Here is a 19,104-nt window from a genome sequence, read left to right on the forward strand (position 1 = left end):
TTGGTTTCTCAAATACCTGCCCTATCTTCCCATCTGCTCCCCTCACCCCACCCCTTGGCAAAATCCCAGGGCTTTTTTTGGGGTCAGTAGGATTCTGGCCACCTCTCCAGTCCGCCCCCAAAAGCCAGACTCCACATTCGCAGGCAGTAGGTTGGGATTTGGAAAGGTGCCTCCCCGCAGGAACCCCACCCCTTCCCACCTCCTCGCCCCACTCTTTCTCCGCGGCCGTCAGTCTCTCCATTTCCCCCTCCTGGTCTCGTCCTCCCTCCCGACTCCCTAGCTCTCCCTCCCCTCGCTTTCATCCTCCTATCCCCACCTCTCCAACCTCCTCTTTCATCCCCCTCCCCTCTCCTCTCCTCCCCGCTCCCGCCTGCCCCACCCCTGGGAAGCCCCTCCCGTCGGGCAGCGCCGCCTTATAAGCGGGTTCCCTTCCCGGGGGCGGCAGCGGCTGGTCGGCGGCAGCTCTGCTGGTGCGGGGGCGGCGAGCCCGGGATCGAGCTACCGCGGCCGAGCGCGCCGGCCACCGCCTGCACCGCCCTTCCGCCCGCCCTCCGGACGGCCGCAGTCCTGCGGGTCTCCGCTCCAGACCCACCCCCGCCCCACCCCGCGCGCCTCTGCCGCCTCTTCCAGAGACCCAGCTTGCCGAGCGGCCGCCGCTGCCGCTGTCGCCGCCGCCGCCGCCACCGCGCCAGGTTCCGGCCGCGGCCACCCTCCGCCGTCCAGGGCCCCTCCGTCTCGGCCCCGGGACCCCGGCTCCCCGCCAGCCCCGGCCCCGGCCCCGGCACCATGTCGGAGAAAAGCGTGGAGGCAGCGGCCGAGTTGAGTGCCAAGGTACGGGCGGGGGCGGCGGCGGCCCGGACCTCGCGCAGCCCTGGGGCCCGGCGCAGTCCTCCGCCCCAGGCCGCCCCCGACGGCCCCGCGCGGCCCTTGCGCCCGGGTCCTGGCGGACCCCACTGCGCCCTCCCACCGCTCCCCGGCCCGGAGCTCCTTTCCCGGCTCCGCGCGGCTAGCGCCAGCGCCCTCTAGCTGCCCTGCGCGCACCACGGCGCCCGGCCTCGCCGCTCCGGTCGCGCGGGCCCCCGCAGCCGTCCCCACCCCTCTTCGGCCCCACCTCGCTGACCGGATCCCGTCCGGCTTCCCGTCCGAACGCCCCGAGTCTCACTTTGCCGCGCCCCCTCCCTGTGCCCCGCTGCCGCGTCTTTCCTTGCAACCTGACCTCACCTTTCCTCGCTAAGCGGTTTGAGATCCTCAAGTGTAAACAGGACTCTCCCTGGAGGCTGCTCCTCCGGGCCCCTCCCCGCGGCCCGACCGTCGCTCGCTTCTCTCCCCAGACGGCGGCCGCCTCTGTTCCCTCCCCTCAGCTGGCTTTCAGCTTTCTTTTCTCTTCATCGTCCCCTTCCCGCATACACACTGAAAGAATCTCGAATTCCTAAAAATTAGAAGCGGGGCAGGACTAGCCTTCGAAAAAGCCGAGGCTGGGCATTGCATGGCATTGCGTCGAGCTGTCCTCGCCCTCATCAGCTCCCTTCCCCGGCCCCATCCGTTCGCCCTTGCCTCTCTTCCAGCCTTCCTCTAATTTCCCCAGGGAACCTGCGGAGTGTCGCTTTGGGAAATTAACGCGGCCGGGGTTTGGGGGCTGGGAGCCCTATCTTGTGTGTGTATGTGTATGGCGGGGAGGGGGGGCGCAGTGGTTGCTGAGGGGCCGTCACACAGGTCTCCCGGAGGCCCGCGGAGTGAAACGGGGGGAGCCAATGGGATTAACGGCGGTGGGAGAGGGGCTGTGTGCGATCTGCCAAGGTGCGCCCGTGTGGCCCTCCGGCGGGCTGTGCGGTGGCATGTGACTTCACTGAGTAGGTGTCTTTGTATGTCTGAAATCCAGCGAGTGTGTGGGACTGCCCGTGTCAGTTACATGTGTGCATGTGGAGACGTAGATGTTCTGGAGCCATGTTGTCGCTTTGTGAGTGCTGAGTGGCTCCGCTGTGCTCCCGTGCTGTCTCAAGAGTGTGTACCAGAATGGCCCAACGCTGGGCCATGTGTCTCCCATCGCGTGGGTGCTCCTCTCTAACTGTGTCTGTGCATGGCTGTCGGCCGGTGTCGGTGTGTGTGCCTGTGTTGAGTAAATGAGGCCAGAGGGCTGCTTAGCAGAAGACCTAGGGCCCAGGTCACATATTCTCCTGGAAAAGGGATCATGGAAGGACAGTGACCAGAAGGACAGAACAGGGGAGGAGAGGGCCCGGCCCCTTGAACTTTGGTCTCTGGTATTCTCACTCCCTCCCTGCATCAGCCCAGATGGGAAAGTCAGGCCAGGGCCATACAGACTTTTGGTGCTGGGCCCCCCAGAGAGAAGCTGACCAGCTCTTTGCTCTCCTGGCCCAGGACGTAGGGAAGACCCCCCTAGGTAGTGGAAATGCCATACTGACCTTGTGGCACAGAAATGAAGACCTCACGGTGGGGTGGAAGGGCACCCTCTCTGGAGTGAGAGTGAAGAGTTCTGAGCTACCCTTAAAGGGAGAAGGGAATTGAGTGCCCCCCAGGGCAGCCGTTCTGCACCAGGCTCCTCTCCTATCCCCTATCCTGTTCCAGAAAGGACCCCCCCGCCCAGGGTGATCTCACACAGGAGACTTCCATTCACATGGAATCAGATACACAGCGTGGCACACCAACACCAGATCAGATCACACAAGGACACCTACCGTGTTACACTGTGTCTGCCAAGGAGTGGGTGGGGAGAGCACTGGAATCTGAATTGGGAGGCTAGTGTAGTGTCCAGAAGGGACTCAGATGTGCCATATCAGCACAGGACGTCAACCTATGCCTGCTAGGATCTTGGGGTGAAGGAGAGGGGCTGGCTGGTGGGAGGGTCTACTAGACTGGTCCCTCCCTCTTCTCCATTCCTATCCCACCCCAGTCACAGACCTTGTTTGTTGCTCTCTCCTTGTTTCCCACGCCTGCTACTCCTCCCCTCCTTGTTTTCTCTTCTACTTCACCTACATTTCCACCGTAAATGGCTACTTCCACTACACCCATGCATACACCATGGGAGGCAGGGATAGAGAAAACTACTTGAACTGTTTTGGGGCGGGGAGGGCAGAAAGTGGGAGGGGTGCTGGGAACGTGCTAAGGTGTAGTGTTTGGCCAAGTAGGGGCCTGAGGATTAGGGAGACACAGATGGAGAGAAACAAAGACCTTAGAAGCTGAAGGGGAAGCTGGGAGGGATGCCCAGGAGAGAGAGTCCTCAGGAAAAGGCCCCAGAGGTAGACAAAAGGCAGAGCTGGGCGGGCAGTGGGGGGGCAGGCAAGGGAGGCGGAGGGACACAGGAGGGGGTGGGGCACTGAGGCTGCAAGCAGATGGAGAGGATTTGCTTTGCTGAGCTGAACTCTTCAGCCAGTGAGGTTTGGGAGAACTTGATGGGGGTGGGGATCATTACCCTGGTTGCCCGCTCCTGCTTCTTCATCCCTTTCCCACCTCACCTTGGGTCTTGGGGAAGGAGGTGTTTGGTCTCAACCCCTTCATGGCCCTAATGTAAGGACCCTGGGGCCCCTATTCTGTCTCTAAGCTGTGGCCACCTTATTCAGTTCACACACCTCTAAGCTCACTACAGAGGGAGAACTGGGGCTGCAGGGACTTAGGGGCTGCAAGCCATTTGTGGTGAGAAAGGTGACCTCTTTCTCCCTTGCAGGACCTGAAGGAGAAGAAGGAGAAGGTGGAGGAGAAGGCAAGCCGGAAAGAGCGAAAGAAAGAAGTGGTGGAGGTGTGGAGGGGTGGGGGAGAGGACCACATCTGCCCTACCATCTTCCCTCCCAATCATCTCATCCTTCCTCTGCTTTCCTTCCGAGGGTGCTGGGTCCTGCCGTTCCCCTGAGCCCTCTCATCCTTGCTGCCCCACCCTGTGGCCCCTCCCAAGTCCTTTTATCACCCAGTCTCCAGTCCCATTGGTGGTGATGGTGGGCAAGGCATGCAACCAGCCTGAGGCTACTCCCTCTCCTGGTCCCCACAGGAGGAGGAGAACGGGGCTGAGGAGGAAGAAGAAGAAACTGCCGAGGATGGAGAGGAGGAAGATGAAGGGGAAGAAGAAGGTGGGGAGGGGCAGGGGAGGCTGGGCTGGCAAAGTCCGGGCTCAAAGGAGCAGAGTCAGGGTGGGTTTGAAGACCTGAAGCAGGGCTGAGGGCGACCACAGGGGCTCTGCCGGAGCTTCCTGCCCTTCCCCAATGACCCATTTCTGGCTCCTCAGATGAGGAAGAAGAAGAAGAGGATGACGAAGGGCCCGCGCTGAAGAGAGCTGCCGAAGAGGAGGTTTGGGCTGGGTTGCTGGGCCTGAGGGGCTGTCAGGGATGCAGCCGGGCTGGGCGCCCTTTGGATTTGGACTCAGATCCCTGTGCGGCAGGGGTGGGGGCTGGAACAGGACCGGGACAGGGGGAGGTCTCCCCTCCCATTTTACAGCTCCCCCATTCTCTCCCCCTCCACAGGATGAAGCGGATCCCAAACGGCAGAAGACAGAAAATGGGGCATCGGCGTGAGCCCCTGCCAACAGGCTGGGGTTGGGAGGCCTCTCTGGGCCTGGAGGTGGGGGTGGGGGCAGACAAGTCCAGCCACTCTTCACCTGGCTCCCTGCTCTGGGCCCTGCACCAGAGCTGCCACCCTCTTCTTTCTCCCCAGCCTTCTCATTTCCGCCTCTCCAGACACTGCGCCCTCCACCCTCACTCTGCCATTGTTCCACCTCCTGACCTGCTCCATCTGAGCTCTCCAGCTGGCCCCCAATTGCTCCTCTCTCTCTTTGCTCTCTTTCTCCCTCCCCTACCAGCCTCATTCTTCCTCCGGTAGCCTCTCCCACCTAACCTCTGCATCCCCCAGCCTCATGTCCTGCCCCATCCCTATCCTGCCTGATCCCTGGATCTCCCTCAGATCCCCTCTTCTCAGACAGCGCCAGGCCGGGGTGGGGCCGGGGTTGGGGCCGAGCCCCACAGCTGCCCCCCTCCCCTCCCTTTTTGTATAATTTAATAAAGAAATGGTCGCGCTTCTGTTTTTAACCTGTCTCCTGCTTTCCCGGGGGGTCCAGTCAGTGCGACAAAAGGGTAGAGAGGGAGGAGGGTGGCTGACCTCCCATTCTGCCAGGACCCTTCCCTTTGATACAAAAGCAGCAGCACACTCCTACCACCCACGACTCAAGAAGACAAGATCAGCCCTCCAGGGGTGGCCTGGAGCCCAGCTCTTCTGAGAGCTGACTTATGTCCTGTTTTGGATTCTCAGGGATGCTCCTCCCCAGCAATACACACTTCCCTGCTAACCCACACAAGACCTAGACACTGCTGAGCCCAGTGGAAAGCTACCAGCTCTATTGTGCTGAACCAGGCACAGAGAAACAGCCCAGAAACAGGAAGTCCTGCCCCTGAGCTGGGAGAGGGCTGGTAGTCCTGGGTCTCAGCCTGCTAGGATCTGGAGTGAGCTGCCTGGCATCAGAGATGCCCTCTGTCTGGCATGGAAGCGAGCTCCTTCCAGTCAAGCAGGGAAATCCTGGGTCTCGTGTCATCCCCAGGTCGGCTGTATGTTTCGTCACCTGCCCTCCAACTCTCCCTGGGCTGGGCTGGGGAGCGGGAGTTGTATGACTCTTGTCAGTCTCGGGCCTTCCCTAGTCCCACTGCCTCTGTTTCCCCTGAGTTTGATCTCTGTTAGGAGATTTCTAAGATTTCTGCATTTCTCCATCTCTGCGTGACCCTTGCCTTCTCCTCTTAGTTCGGAACCTCTGGACTGGAGGATGCTTCTGAGTGCATGGGGACCTGAGCTGGAGTGGGGAGGGGTGTTGACTCATCGGCAGCATCATTTCTCCCAGGAGACACCCATAACTCATCCAAGGTCAGGACCACACACTGTCACGCACAGAGGTACACTCACAGCTTTTATCTTCACACTCCCTAACCTTGGCAAATTGTACAATTTCTTTGAAGCTCAGTTTCCTCATCTGTACAATGGGGAAAAGTATTAGATTTCATGAATTACTATAAGTGTCCAATACAGTGCTTAGCACGTAATGAAGCCTCAATACAATGTAGTTATTCTCCATGCCCCGCAAAGCTGGCATGCCTAGCCTCAGACCTACCATTTTTTGGGGTGCAGTAAAGCTTCCTGTCCACCATGTTCCCAGGGACATTGTACTGATGGGTGGAAAGGCAGGTCTAAAGGGGTCACGAAGTTCTGGGAGGTTAAGGGAACGAGGGAGGAGATTCAGCAACAAGGAAAGAGCTTGCCAAGAAGGAAGTGTGAATATTGGGACTGAGGAGGCAGCTTAGAGATGGGCAAGGGGGCAGTTCCAGGCAGAAATGGTTCGTGGAGGCAGAAGGTCCCTGGGAGAGGGAGCAGTCTGGAGGGTGGGGCAGGGGCGAGGAGGGGGAGGTGGGGAGACCCAGGACTGAGGAAGTAAACAAGGGGAGCGCCACCACAGAGGTGGAGAGGTGGAGGGTGCTGCTGCTGGGAATCAACCCCCTCAGACTTTCCACTGCGAAGCGAAACCGTAAGCCCTGGGGTGCGGGGGGCGGGCCGGGAGGAGGGGAAGTGGGGAAGGTGGAGGGAAGGCCGGGCACAGGGGTGAAGGCCCAGAGACCAGCAGAACGGCATCCCAGCCACGACAGCCACTTTGCTCTGTCTGCTCTCCGCCACGGCCCTGCTCTGTTCCCTGGGACACCCCCGCCCCCACCTCCTCAGGCTGCCTGATCTGCCCAGCTTTCCAGCTTTCCTCTGGATTCCGGCCTCTGGTCATCCCTCCCCACCCTCTCTCCAAGGCCCTCTCCTGGTCTCCCTTCTTCTAGAACCCCTTCCTCCACCTCCCTCTCTGCAGAACTTCTCCTTTACCCCCCACCCCCCACCACTGCCCCCTTTCCTTTTCTGACCTCCTTTTGGAGGGCTCAGCGCTGCCCAGACCATAGGAGAGATGTGGGAGGCTCAGTTCCTGGGCTTGCTGTTTCTGCAGCCGCTTTGGGTGGCTCCAGGTAAAACGGGGATGGCGGGAGGGTTGACCTCCAGCCCCACAGGAGGAGACCAGCAGGGATCTCTGTGGCCACAAAGGTCCTGAGGTCTTTAGCTCTGTGGATTCTTCTCATCCCTTTTTTGGGCAGTCCTTCCACCCCAGAAGCCTCTCTGGGCAGAGAAGAAACAGAAACCCAAGTTCTTCCTGCACCCTGTTTCTCCCTCGGGAAACACCCAGGCTCCTTCTCTACCCCTGCCTCTCGGCTCACGCCCCCTCCCCTTGGCCTCTCTTTTGCTCACCTAGTGAAGCCTCTCCAGCCAGGGGCTGAGGTCCCGGTGGTGTGGGCCCAGGAGGGGGCTCCTGCCCAGCTCCCCTGCAGCCCCACAATCCCCCTCCAGGATCTCAGCCTTCTGCGAAGAGCAGGGGTCACTTGGCAGCATCAGCCAGACAGGTATGCACCCCAAACTTGGGCAACAGGACCTCCGAATCCAGCACTCAACCCCACACCCGTGCCAGTCCTCTGTCCCCTGCCCTGAGGTGTCACTCCCTCTGAAGCCAGTGACCCAGTCTCCCTGCCCTCGCTTGCACCATTCCTGCCCTTGCTCTGCAATCAGCGACCCTCACGCCAGCATCCCTTCTCTCCAGAAGTGGATGCGGCCAGTCCAACAGAGGGGTCGGGCGTGAGGGGACGGTTGGTGGTCAAGAGAACTCTTGGGGCGGGCTTTCTCATCCTCAACGGGTGGCTGCCTGCATCCTCCCGGGCTTCCTACCCCTGGAGTTTCTCAACTCCATTCTCTTTCCCGCCCAGTGGCCCGCCCGCTCCCGCCCCCGGCCATCCCCTGGTCCCCGGCCCTCACCCGGCGGCGCCCTCCTCCTGGGGGCCCAGGCCCCGCCGCTACACGGTGCTGAGCGTGGGTCCCGGAGGCCTGCGCAGCGGGAGGCTGCCCCTGCAGCCCCGCGTCCAGCTGGATGAGCGCGGCCGGCAGCGCGGGGACTTCTCGCTATGGCTGCGCCCAGCCCGGCGCGCGGACGCCGGCGAGTACCGCGCCGCGGTGCACCTCAGGGACCGCGCCCTCTCCTGCCGCCTCCGTCTGCGCCTGGGCCAGGCCTCGAGTATGTGGGGCGGGACGATGGGAGAAGGGCTGGGAGGTGGGTCCCCATTCCCTGCCTCCCGGGACGCAGGAAGGGCTGGGGCAGAGGCTGCGCCCTAGGCCCTGTCGGAGAGCTCCCAGAAGAGTAGAGGAAGGGGGTGGGCGGCCTGCTGGAGTGGAAGGTGCCCCCGAAGCACGTGTATGGGGGGCCCTGTGGAGAGATTGTGTCACCCCCGAGCTCCCCTTCTCCCACCCACGCGGGAGTGCCCAGAGGGAGGGGGAGGGGGGGAGAGCATGGGGCTAAAGTGATTCATTTCAGATATCTGTACCTCAGGGGGTGGGCTTCGCGGGGTTCCAGGCCAGGAAAACGGCAAGGGTGGCTGATGCCAAGTAAACTCCAGGCAAAGGACGGGGAAAGTAGTCCTGGGAAGTCTTGGGGATCCACTTTATGCACCTCCAGGTGCTGGAAGCTGAGATGGGGAGAGGGTGATGTGGGAGAGGAGAAGACAAGTCTAAAGCCAGGTCCCTGTTTCCAGGAGCTTCCAGCTTGGCAGTCCTGCTGTGTTGGGAAATTGTTTCCAGTGGGCTGATGAAGTCTTCTTTATCCTTGCACAGTGACTGCCAGCCCCTCAGGGTCTCTCAGAACCTCCGACTGGGTCATTTTGAACTGCTCCTTCAGCCGCCCTGACCGCCCAGCCTCTGTGCATTGGTTCCGGAACCGGGGCCAGGGCCGAGTCCCTGTCCGGGAGTCCCCCCATCACCACTTAGCGGAAAGCTTCCTCTTCCTGCCCCAAGTCAGCCCCATGGACTCTGGGCCCTGGGGCTGCATCCTCACCTACAGAGATGGCTTCAACGTCTCCATCATGTATAACCTCACTGTTCTGGGTAACTCCCCCACTCTGCTTCACACTTGACCACAACTCCTTCCTGCCCCCCTTGTCACCTCCCCTAACTATGGGTCCCCAAACCAGGTTCTCGGCAGTGAGTGGCCTACGTCATTGCTGTGGGTCTCACTGTTCGACCCCTTTATATTGCTGGCAGCCTCGCAGCTGCCATCACCCCTTCTTGCTTCTCCCATGGCCTTCCAGCATCATTGCCAGCCTTCCCTCTCCTTCCGGCTAAGCCCACTTGCTGGGTTTCTGAGCATCCTCAGCTCATCACCTTATTCTGCTCCTTAGCACTCTTATGAGCCAGACCATCTCCTGCATTCTTCTGCCTCCCTTCCTTGCAGCCCCAGCACTCCCTCCCCACTGCAGCACCCAGCTTTAACTTTGGGTTTTCTTTTCTCTTCAGGTCTGGAGCCCCCAACTCCCTTGACAGTGTACGCTGGAGCAGGTTCCAGGGTGGAGCTGCCCTGCCGCCTGCCTGCTGGTGTGGGGACCCGATCTTTCCTCACTGCCAAGTGGACTCCTCCTGGGGGAGGCCCTGACCTCCTGGTGACTGGAGACAATGGCGACTTTACCCTTCGACTAGAGGATGTGAGCCAGGCCCAGGCTGGGACCTACACCTGCCATATCCGTCTGCAGGAACAGCAGCTCAATGCCACTGTCACACTGGCAATCATCACAGGTCAGCCTCAGGTGGGAAAGGAGTAGCTCCCCTCCCAGGGGAGAAAGGACAGGGAGGAAGGGCTGGCAGGGCAAAGACTAGGCAAACCCACCCTGTGATGCCAGGCCACTGGGCACAAGTTCCAGAGCCTGCCCATCTCGGCCCCCACTTTTCTCACCCCCATAATAAAGAAACGAAACTGAAAATCTCCTCTTGAGTCACAAGATAAAAGTTCCACCGTTCTCTATGGGACTCCCCTGCTCTCAATTGGCGGGAGGGTCTGGGAAGTTAGAAGGAAAGGTGACAAAAATTCTGAATGGTTCAAAAGAGGTAGAATATATTTCTAGAATCCTTGTCTACTTTGCGGCCAGGGCTTGGGTTAAAGTTGCAGGAAGTGGCCTGGATTTGGGAGGAGTGAATAAATCCGTCCCTTGGTCAGCAAATATTTACTGAGCAAGGGTTTTCCAAGACAGTATAAAACAAACACAGAAAAAAGAATACTCAGAGAGTATGTGTTGACTGCTTGATAACTATCAGCCATGACAGATTAGCCATGTCTGCAGCACGCACCTGCGGCCACTCAGTAGTAGCACCCCACGGCAGGTGCTTAATAATGTATAGAGGTTGAATGAATACGTGAACATGCTAATGGATAATACATCTCCTGAAGGCCAATCCTGAGTTTTCACTTGCTTTCTGGATACCTCTAACTAGATATTATACCACCTCTCAGCCGCCTCACCCTGAACCCCAGCTTTTTCTCCCACCAATCCCCTTGCTGACTCAGCCTGTCAGTAATCCACTGGTATCCACCCACCTTGAAACCTGGCCTCCTCCTCTCTACATCCCGTCAGTCATCAAAGTCCACCAGTTCTTTCTGTCCAATGCCCTCTTGAAGGTCAACTGTTTTATGTAGACAGCTCAATGAGAGAGATACTGTTACCCCGAAGACTTTCTCAAAACAGCTGGGAAGTGCCAGACTCTGGGTCTAAACTCAGGTGTCTGCATCACCAAATCACTCTCCAGGACACTACTCAGATGCCCTTCACCCTTTGTCTCCTCCCACCCACCCATCTCTCACTTTACAACTTGGAGAATGCTCTGTCTCTAGATGAACGGGCCAGTTCCCTGTTCTCTATACCTTCAGAAAGGGGGATGATGTTCATTCAGGGGGCACCACAAGGCAGGGAACACTGATGTGAGCCGCGTCATGGAAGTTCCAAAATTGTGAATGAAGTAGATGGGGGTCAGCTCATCTGACTGATTTTGAGGGTTCTGAGCATTTGAGTAGAAAGTAATGTAAAAGAATCTGTAATAGTATTTATTCTGTGGTCTCCCAGGGCCAGTTTGAGTGTGAAGGCAGTAGGGAGCCTGGAAATGTTTTGAGCAGGGGAGGGAGCTGACTAGAGCATTGTCTGAATAAGATAAATGTGGCCAGCAGGGCATGATGGCTCACACCTGTAATCCCAGCACTTTGAAAGGCTGAGACGAGAGGAGCACTTGAGTCCAGGAATTCCAGACTAGCTTGGGCAACATGGTGAAAACGCATCTGTATACAATTTAATAAAAAATTAAATAGAAAGAAAAAGATGAACGTGGCCATGACCCCTGATGTCCTTCCCCAACCTCACCTGGCCAGAACCCAAGTGAGTGCAGGGTGATTGAGACTTGGGGTTCAACCTGTGATATCACATAAGGGGGGCAGAATCCCAAAAGATCTCTTCCTTCTACTCTTTTCAGTGACTCCCAAATCCTTTGGGTCACCTGGATCCCTGGGGAAGCTGCTTTGTGAGGTGACTCCAGTATCTGGACAAGAACGCTTTGTGTGGAGCTCTCTGGACACCCCATCCCAGAGGAGTTTCTCAGGACCTTGGCTGGAGGCACAGGAGGTCCAGCTCCTTTCCCAGCCTTGGCAATGCCAGCTGTACCAGGGGGAGAGGCTTCTTGGAGCAGCAGTGTACTTCACAGAGCTGTCTAGCCCAGGTCCGAGGCCCCAGAATGCCAGGACCCAAACGCCACAGCAATCTTTATCCCCCTTCCAGAACAGCCTCTGCCACCCCCATCCCAGCGCTTTTCTTTCCAGTCAGGGACCTGATCTCTGGCTTTTGCCTAGGGTTGACCCGTTTCCGCCACTGATCAGCTGAATGACCCTGGGACAAGTCCCTTAAACTCTCTGGATCTCATTGCATCTGTAAAGTCTGAGAGAGTGACAAAGTGTCCTTTCTAGTCCTGACCCTATGCCTCATCCTGTACTTTCTCCATAGGTGCCCAACGCTCTGGGAGAGCCCCAGGTGCCCTCCCAGCAGGCCACCTCCTGCTGTTTCTCACCCTTGGTGTCCTTTCTCTGCTCCTTTTGGTGACTGGAGCCTTTGGCTTTCACCTTTGGAGAAGACAGGTGAGCCAGGGACATGGCAACCCCACCCCCCAGCAGCTCCCGCTCTTCCATCCTCAGAGTGCTGATGGCACCCCTCCCTCAGGAAGGTGACCAAATGGGACCCTGAACTTGCCCTCAGAGCCCCCCTTCTTCATAAGCGTCTCACTCCAGGGATGGCTTGTGCCTGGGTAGGCTGGAAGGGGGGGTGAGAGAAAGCCAGGACCAGATGGGGAGTGCAGGGGGGCTGAGAAGAAATAGATGGACTCAGTGTCCCTCCTCATCCGCTTCCCTTCATCCTTCTCCTCCTTCCACCCTCCGTCTCTCTCTCCATCTCTTCTCACAGTGGCGACCAAGAAGATTTTCTGCCTTAGAGCAAGGGATTCACCCTCCGCAGGCTCAGAGCAAGATAGAGGAGCTGGAGCAAGAACCGGAGCCGGAGCCGGAACCGGAGCCCGAGCTGGGGCCCGAGCCCGAGCCCGAGCCCGAGCCCGAGCCGGAGCAGCTCTGACCTGGAGCTGAGGCAGCCAGCAGATCTCAGCAGCCCAGTCCAAATAAACTCCCTGTCAGCAGCAAGCCTGAGTCTGGCTCTTTCTTGTCCAAGTGAAGGTTCCCCTCTCTCCCCAGCCTCTGAGGGCTCCCTTCTCCCACCCTAGCCTCCTAACCTACTTTCCCCAGCCAGCCTCCCTCACCTTCCCCTTTTCTGTTTCTGGCTGCTTCGTGTTTCTTTCTTGGTCTCTCTCTCTCTTGCGCTCACTCTCTCTTTCTCTCTCCTGGGTAATCATTTCTCTGAAGCTCCCCCGAAAAAGCCCTTGCCCCTTGCCTCCGCAGCTCTCTCCTCCGTCCTTCCACCCACCTTCCACCCACAGTGCGCTGGCTGCCCTGGTTTCCTTGATATTTTTGTCCTTTGGGTCCACCCCACCCCACACTCAGCTGCACTTCAGCACTTGTCCTTGGCCCTCCGGCTGCAGCAGATGCGCACATATGCTCGCGCGCACGTGCACACACACATGCACACACACACGCGCGCGCGCGCACACACACACACACACACACACACACACACACGGCGCGCAGAGGACTGCCTTGTCAAGTCTTCCAGGAGATCCGGTCTGGAAACCTCTCTGGGCAGCCGGCTGGGGCTCCTACCTCTGCCCCACCCCCCACGTTCCTCAGCCCTTGGCGGCTTTTCTGGTCCCAGGCATGAGAACACACTGCCACCCAGTGGTCACTGCCTGTCACACCCCAACGGAGGTCACTGGGCCGGCTGCGGCAGGCCTGAGAAGTTGAGCAGTGCAGTGGACAAGGCAGGGCACAGACTGCTGTGAATGCAGGCACTGCCTTTGTATTACGCACGTTCTATGTGCAGCATATGAGTATGTGCCCGGTGACTGTCACATGTCCTATGCACCCTTCAGGAGAGGGACTGAACAATGCATGTCTCAGGAGATACAGCCCTGGCTGGCCCTCTCAAGGGTGTAATCTATGTCTGACAAAGGGGAAGGCTGTGAACAAAGGCCTGTGCGTAGAACAAAACAGCCAGCTGCTGCTGTGGGAGTCAGGAGCCCCGGCTTCTCATTCCAGCTTTGCTGATGTAACTGTAGTCAATCTCCCTGAGCCTCAGTTTCCTCACCCATTAAATGGGATAATGGTAATAACCCACCAAAATGGGTTGTTGTGAATATTGGATAATAAAGGGCTTTGGAAACTGTGAAGTGCTCTGCGTGTGTGGAGTACTTGTCTGATTATCCATTAGTGAAGGAGAAAGCAGGCCTGCTCTGGTCATGCTAAAAATGATATTGAAGAACCCAAGTCGGCCTGTGCCCTGCTCTGTCTGTCTGTCTTGGAGCATCCACCTGGGCCATGCCAATGGTCCTCTCAGCAGAGCAAACACGGCCTCAGCACATGGCATCCTCCAGTCTGGCATGGGACAGAGACCTCTGCCTGCAAATAGGTGTGGGGCCCTGGACTTTGGCCACAGATGACTCTGTCAGGGGACTTTAACCCCATACAGGAGAACAAAATATTGAAAGCGAGTGGGTGAGTGGGAGTGAGCCTGCTGGAGCAGGAGGGGCATGGTGGCTTGTGTGAGTGGCATCCCACTGGGTCTGTGTGCCGTGTGCAAAAAGACACAAAAAGACAGACCTGAGGACATGTCCCTGCAGAGACACAATAGTCGCTCATTAGAGACAGATGATGAAGAAGGTGACACCTTTGTTCTGTGCAGAGCCTTAGGGAGAGGGGGGACCCTCTGAAGCCTGAACAATGAACCATTTACAGCAATCTGAGGTTCTGAGCCTCAGGATGGTGATGACTCTTGCCTTGTCACTGGCAGAGAAACACTGGCACAGGAAGGAGGAAGCTCTGGCCCTGCCAGAGATGATCACACTGCAAAAGGAAGTCTTGAAGTCCTTTTAGAAGCTTCCAGGCCAGGTGTCATGGCTCATGCCTGTAATCTCAGCACTTTGGGAGGCGGAGGCAGAGGGATTGCTTGAGCCCAGGAGTTCGAGACCAGCCTGGGCAGTATAGTGAGACCTCATCTCTAAAAAAAAAAAAAAAAAAGTTAGTTGGGCATGCTGGTACGCCCCTGTGGTCCCAGCTATTTGGGAGGTTGAGGTGGGAGGATCACCTAAGCCTGGGAGGTTGAGGCTGCAGTGAGCCATAATCGTGCCACTATACTCCAGCCTGGGTGACAGAGTGAAATCCTGTCTCAAAAACAAAAAACAAGAAGCCTCCAAAGCGTCATTCCCACCCTTCGCTGCTGCTCAGAGACTCCTCAGCTCCAGCCCAGGACCCTGCTCCCCACAGCCTTAGTGGAAGCCCTGATATTTTAATAGGGCAGGGGTTTCCTGGAAAGTTCTGTGGGTGGCATTTTTCCTTTTTACTAGCTAACATCCTATGCCCTTTGGGCTTATGAGAGTAGTCATCGAAGATTCACTGAGGCCTATGCGGGGACTTCCCCATGCTCTTTCATAAAGGGGACAGGGAGGGGACAGAGGCAGAACGAAGGGCCTCCTTTTTCCTTTACCCCCTAGAGAAGAGCAAAGGGCAGAAGGAAGAAAGGGCATATGGGCTGCATTCCGTGAGTGCTTCTCTGTGGGGTCTCTCCTCAGGGTGACATTCTGCTCCCACTCCTCTTCCCACAGCCCCCCACTCTCCGTCTGGCAGGATAATCTCCAGCCCTTTTCCTGTCCTCCAAAGGCCCCTAGGGAGCTTGGTTAATTCATTTGGCTTCTCCGGGTTGATCTGTAAACCAGTGTTCCAGGCTGCGGTCCTAGAGGGGAAGGAGCATCAGGAGGCCATGAGCTCAGGGAGCTTCAGTGGGTGGGTGGGTGGGAATCATCTCAGCTCCTTGTTAAGAAGGAAGGGGGGTGCATGAGTTACCTATTGGCGTATAACAAACAAATTACCCTAAAACTTAGTAATTTAAAATAATAAGCTGGGTGTGGTGGCTCACACTGGTAATCCCAACACTTTGGGAGACTGAGGCAGGAGGATTGCTTGAGGCCGGGAGTGTGAGACCAGCCTGGGTGACTTAGTGAGATCACACCTCTACATTTTTTTTTTTTTTTTTTGAGACAGAGTCTCACTCTGTCACCCAGGCTGGAGTGCAGTGTCTTGATCTCGGCTCACTGCAACCTCCATCTCCCGGGCTCAAGCGATTCTCCTGCCTCAGCCTCCCAAGTAGCTGGGACTACAGGTGCATACCACCACACCCTGCTAATTTTTGAATTTTTGTATTTTAATTAATAATTAATAAATTATTTTTGAGACAGAGTTTTGCTTTTGTCGCCCAGGCTGGAGTGCAGTGGTGCGATCTCGGCTCACTGCAAGCTCCGCCTCCTGGGTTCAAGCAATTCTCCTGCCTCAGCCTCTGGAGTAGCTGGGACTACAGGCGCCAGCCACCACGCCCGGCTAACTTTCAGTGTCTTTAGTGGAGATGGGGTCTCACTGCGTTAGCTAGGATGGTCTGGATCTCCTGACCTCGTGATCCGCCTGCCTCGCCCTCCCAAAGTGCTGGGATTACAGGCGTGAACCACCACACCCAGCCTACCATTTTTTTTTCTTTTTGAATTTAAAAATGAGCTGGGCACGGTGGCATGCACCTGTGGTCCTACTTATTCAGGAGGCTGAGGGAGAAGAATCACTGGAGGCTAGGATTTCCAGGCTGTAGTGAGCCATGATTATGCTATTGCACTCCAGCTTGGGTGACAGGGTGAGATCCTGTGTCTAAAAAGAATAATAACAATAATAATAAACATTATCTCACACAATGAGGAATCCAGGAGCAGTCTTGCTGAGTAGTTCTGGCACAGGGTCGCTCAAGAGGTTGCTGCTGAGGTGACGGTCAGGCCTGGAGCCATCTGAAGGCTGGGATGGGGCTGGAGGATCTGCCTCCAAGACAGCTCACTCGGGAGGCTGTCGGCCAGAGGCCTTAACTCCTCCCTGTGTGGGTGTCTTTATGGGGCCTCTCACAACACGACACAGCAACTGGCTTCCCCCAGAGGGACAGCGTGGAAAAGACAAAAGCTACCACATCTTTATTTCAAGATTAGATTTGATCTTGAAAGCAACATACCATGATTTCTGCCCTATTCTATTGATCACAGAGACCAACCTGGTGCAAGCAGGAGGGGGCAATGCAAGGGTGTGAACCGAGGGAGACAGGAGTCACTGGGGGCCATCTTGCAGCCTGGCCGTCAGAGTGGGGAGCAGTGCCTGAAACAGAGATAGGCCAAGAGACGGGAAGGGACGTCTCTGAGCATCTCCATCCCCAGCCCTCTTCTCTTGTCCACTCTCCAGAAGTTCTGGAAGCCAAGTGAGGTCCAGGGCCTTGGCAAGTCGAGTGTGTGAGGTAGGAAGCCATACTGTGCACATTCAGCCTTGGAGTCGGGTTTGCCAGCGGTTCCCCTACCCCTGACGTGGTCTTCTCAGCTCCATAGTGCAGAGGAGGAGCCTCTGCAGGCCCAGAAATTTCCCTGCCCACCTCCCCTACCAGGTAGAGATGTTAGGGTTCAGGCCTGAGCCCCTGCTGCTATCCCTCCTTCAAAGGAGGAGATCAAGGAGCTTAGGGTCCCCCGCACAGGCCCACCCCAGGGTGGGGTTCTTCCTTTGAAGGGAATTGCTTTGGGGTGGGGTCGGTTCTATCTGCTCCACTCTGTGGCTGACAGTTTCTCCAAGGGGCTGCAGGTGTCAGCTGTCTGAGCCCGGGCTGAGCTCTGAAACGTGCCTACTCAAACTTCCCGTGGGGTAGGGGAGGCCCAGAACCATCCTCTGAGAGTGGCAAAAAGTGGTCCTGGAGCCAGGGGAAATGTGGATGGGGTAGAGATGGCATCGATGCTCCTAGACTTTGCTTCCCAGAGAATAGCCCCAAAGACCCCTCCCCTGCTCCCCATCCTCAAATCCTGCCCTCAGCCCCCTTTGCAGAGGGCGTCAGTGCTGCCAAAGATACTTCTGGTAAGGAGGCCACCGCAGAGTTGCACCTGGGGCTTTCAACTTTCCTGCAACCCTGGCTGCCCTAGGCCTCTAAGATCATCCAGTCTCCAGCACTCTGTCTGTAGCCTCTGACACCGGCTTCTCTCTCCTCCCCATCACTCCTTCCCCTGGCTTGGCCTCCTCCCATTCTACAGCCTAGAGAGGCAGGATACATGCAGAAAAATAGCCTCTGGAACTCCCCCTATTCCATGCTTTCAGACATGTGATGGGGGCAGATAGCTTGACTTCCATTTCTTCTTCTGTAAAGTAAGGATAGTAACAGCAACACCTACCAAAAAGGTCTGGCACGTGCAAATGAACGTGAAAGTGCTTGGAAAATGGAAAACCACTCTAGAGATGTGAGGACCATGGCACTGCTGAGCCTCAGAAGCTCCAGATGAGGCAGTGGGCCTCATACCTCCCTCCACTGCTAAGGGAGAAGACTTCTCTTAGCTGTCATCCTGGCCTTTCTTCTTCTTTTTTTATTTTTTATTTTTTTTTTAGAGGTGGGGTCTCGTTATGTTGCCCAGGCTGGTGCGCAGTGGCTATTTACAGGCCCAATCCCACTACTGATTAGCATGGGAATTGTGACCCGCTGTGTGTCCAGCCTGGGCTGGCTCACCCCTCCTCAGGCAATCTGGTGGTTCCCCACTCCCGGGAGGTCACCATGCTGAAGCTGAACTTAGTGCAGACACCTGATCTGCATAGTGCACTACAGCCCAGAACTCTTGGGCTCAAGGCATCCTCTTGCTTCAGCCTCCTGAGTAGCTGAGACTACAGGCACTCAGCACCACGCCCCGCCTGGACCTTCTTTTTTTGGTTTGTTTGTTTTTGTTTTTGTTTTTGTTTTTGTATTTTTAGTAGAGATGGGGTTTCACCGTGTTAGCCAGGATGGTCTGGATCTCCTGACATCACAATCCGCCTGCCTCGGCCTCCCAAAGTGCTGGGATTACAGGCATGAGCCACCATGCCTGGTCCTGGACCTTCTTAATGCAGAGGAGAGGCAGTGCAATGAGGGGGACTACCCAGAAATTGGGGTCCAAGCGGGTGAATTCAAATCCCGGTTCCACCAGCTGTGGTTACTAGCTCTGAGACCTTTGACAACTGAAACTCTTCGGCTAGGCACAGTGTGACTCATGCCTGTAATCCCAGCACTTTGGGAGACTGAGGTGGGTGGATTGCTTGAGCCTAGGAGTTTGAGATCAGCCTGGGAAGCATAGCAAAACCCCATCTCTAGGGGAAAAAAAAAATTTAGCTGGGTACAGTGGCACATGCCTGTAGTTCCAGCTACTTGAGAGGCTAAGGTGGGAGGATAGATTGAGCCCTGGAGGTTGAGGCTGCAGTGAGCTGTGACCGTGCCACTGCACTGCAGCCTGGGTGACAGAACAAGACCTTGTCTAAGAAAACAAAAAACTCTTCAAGCCTCAGTTTCCTCATCTGTATGGCCTGGACAATAATACCTATGCCTTATCACTCTCATGAGGATTAAATAAAAGATACAACCACATAAAGCATACAACAATGCCAAATGTTTACTATAAACTCACCCTGTCTCTTCCTTTTTTCTTTTCCTGTTTGGAAACCCCAGAGAGAGAGCCAGGTTCTCAGGACCATTGACTTCCAGGCCACAGACTCACAGAGCTGGAAGTTCTCACACCGTC

At 56.8% G+C, this 19,104-nt stretch overlaps 2 protein-coding genes across 3 annotated transcripts; both read left to right on the forward strand.

Annotated features, from left to right (window-relative positions):
• Nucleotides 1-203: 203 nt before the first annotated feature.
• Nucleotides 204-5,027, forward strand: PTMS (parathymosin). 2 transcript variants are annotated; one of them, XM_031007254.3, is made up of 5 exons: nucleotides 219-831; nucleotides 3,680-3,751; nucleotides 3,998-4,076; nucleotides 4,232-4,293; nucleotides 4,467-5,027. In XM_031007254.3, the coding sequence occupies exons 1-5, from the start codon at nucleotides 787-789 to the stop codon at nucleotides 4,515-4,517; spliced, it is 309 nt and encodes a 102-aa protein (XP_030863114.1). In that variant the 5' UTR covers nucleotides 219-786; the 3' UTR covers nucleotides 4,518-5,027. The 2 variants fall into 2 exon arrangements, with proteins under 2 accessions (XP_030863115.1, XP_030863114.1); XM_031007255.3 differs by lacking the exon at nucleotides 4,467-5,027 and having other exon boundaries at nucleotides 204-831; nucleotides 3,921-4,076; nucleotides 4,232-4,273.
• Nucleotides 5,028-6,527: 1,500 nt separating this feature from the next.
• LAG3 (lymphocyte activating 3) lies at nucleotides 6,528-12,691 on the forward strand. Its single transcript, XM_004052586.4, has 8 exons — nucleotides 6,528-6,980; nucleotides 7,262-7,409; nucleotides 7,767-8,071; nucleotides 8,665-8,934; nucleotides 9,343-9,618; nucleotides 11,338-11,580; nucleotides 11,862-11,992; nucleotides 12,315-12,691. Exons 1-8 carry the CDS (start codon nucleotides 6,923-6,925, stop codon nucleotides 12,477-12,479), a joined length of 1,596 nt encoding a protein of 531 aa, XP_004052634.2. The 5' UTR covers nucleotides 6,528-6,922; the 3' UTR covers nucleotides 12,480-12,691.
• Nucleotides 12,692-19,104: the final 6,413 nt, after the last annotated feature.

Source organism: Gorilla gorilla, chromosome 10, assembly GCF_029281585.2.
Source record: "Gorilla gorilla gorilla isolate KB3781 chromosome 10, NHGRI_mGorGor1-v2.1_pri, whole genome shotgun sequence".
NCBI lineage: Eukaryota > Metazoa > Chordata > Mammalia > Primates > Hominidae > Gorilla > Gorilla gorilla.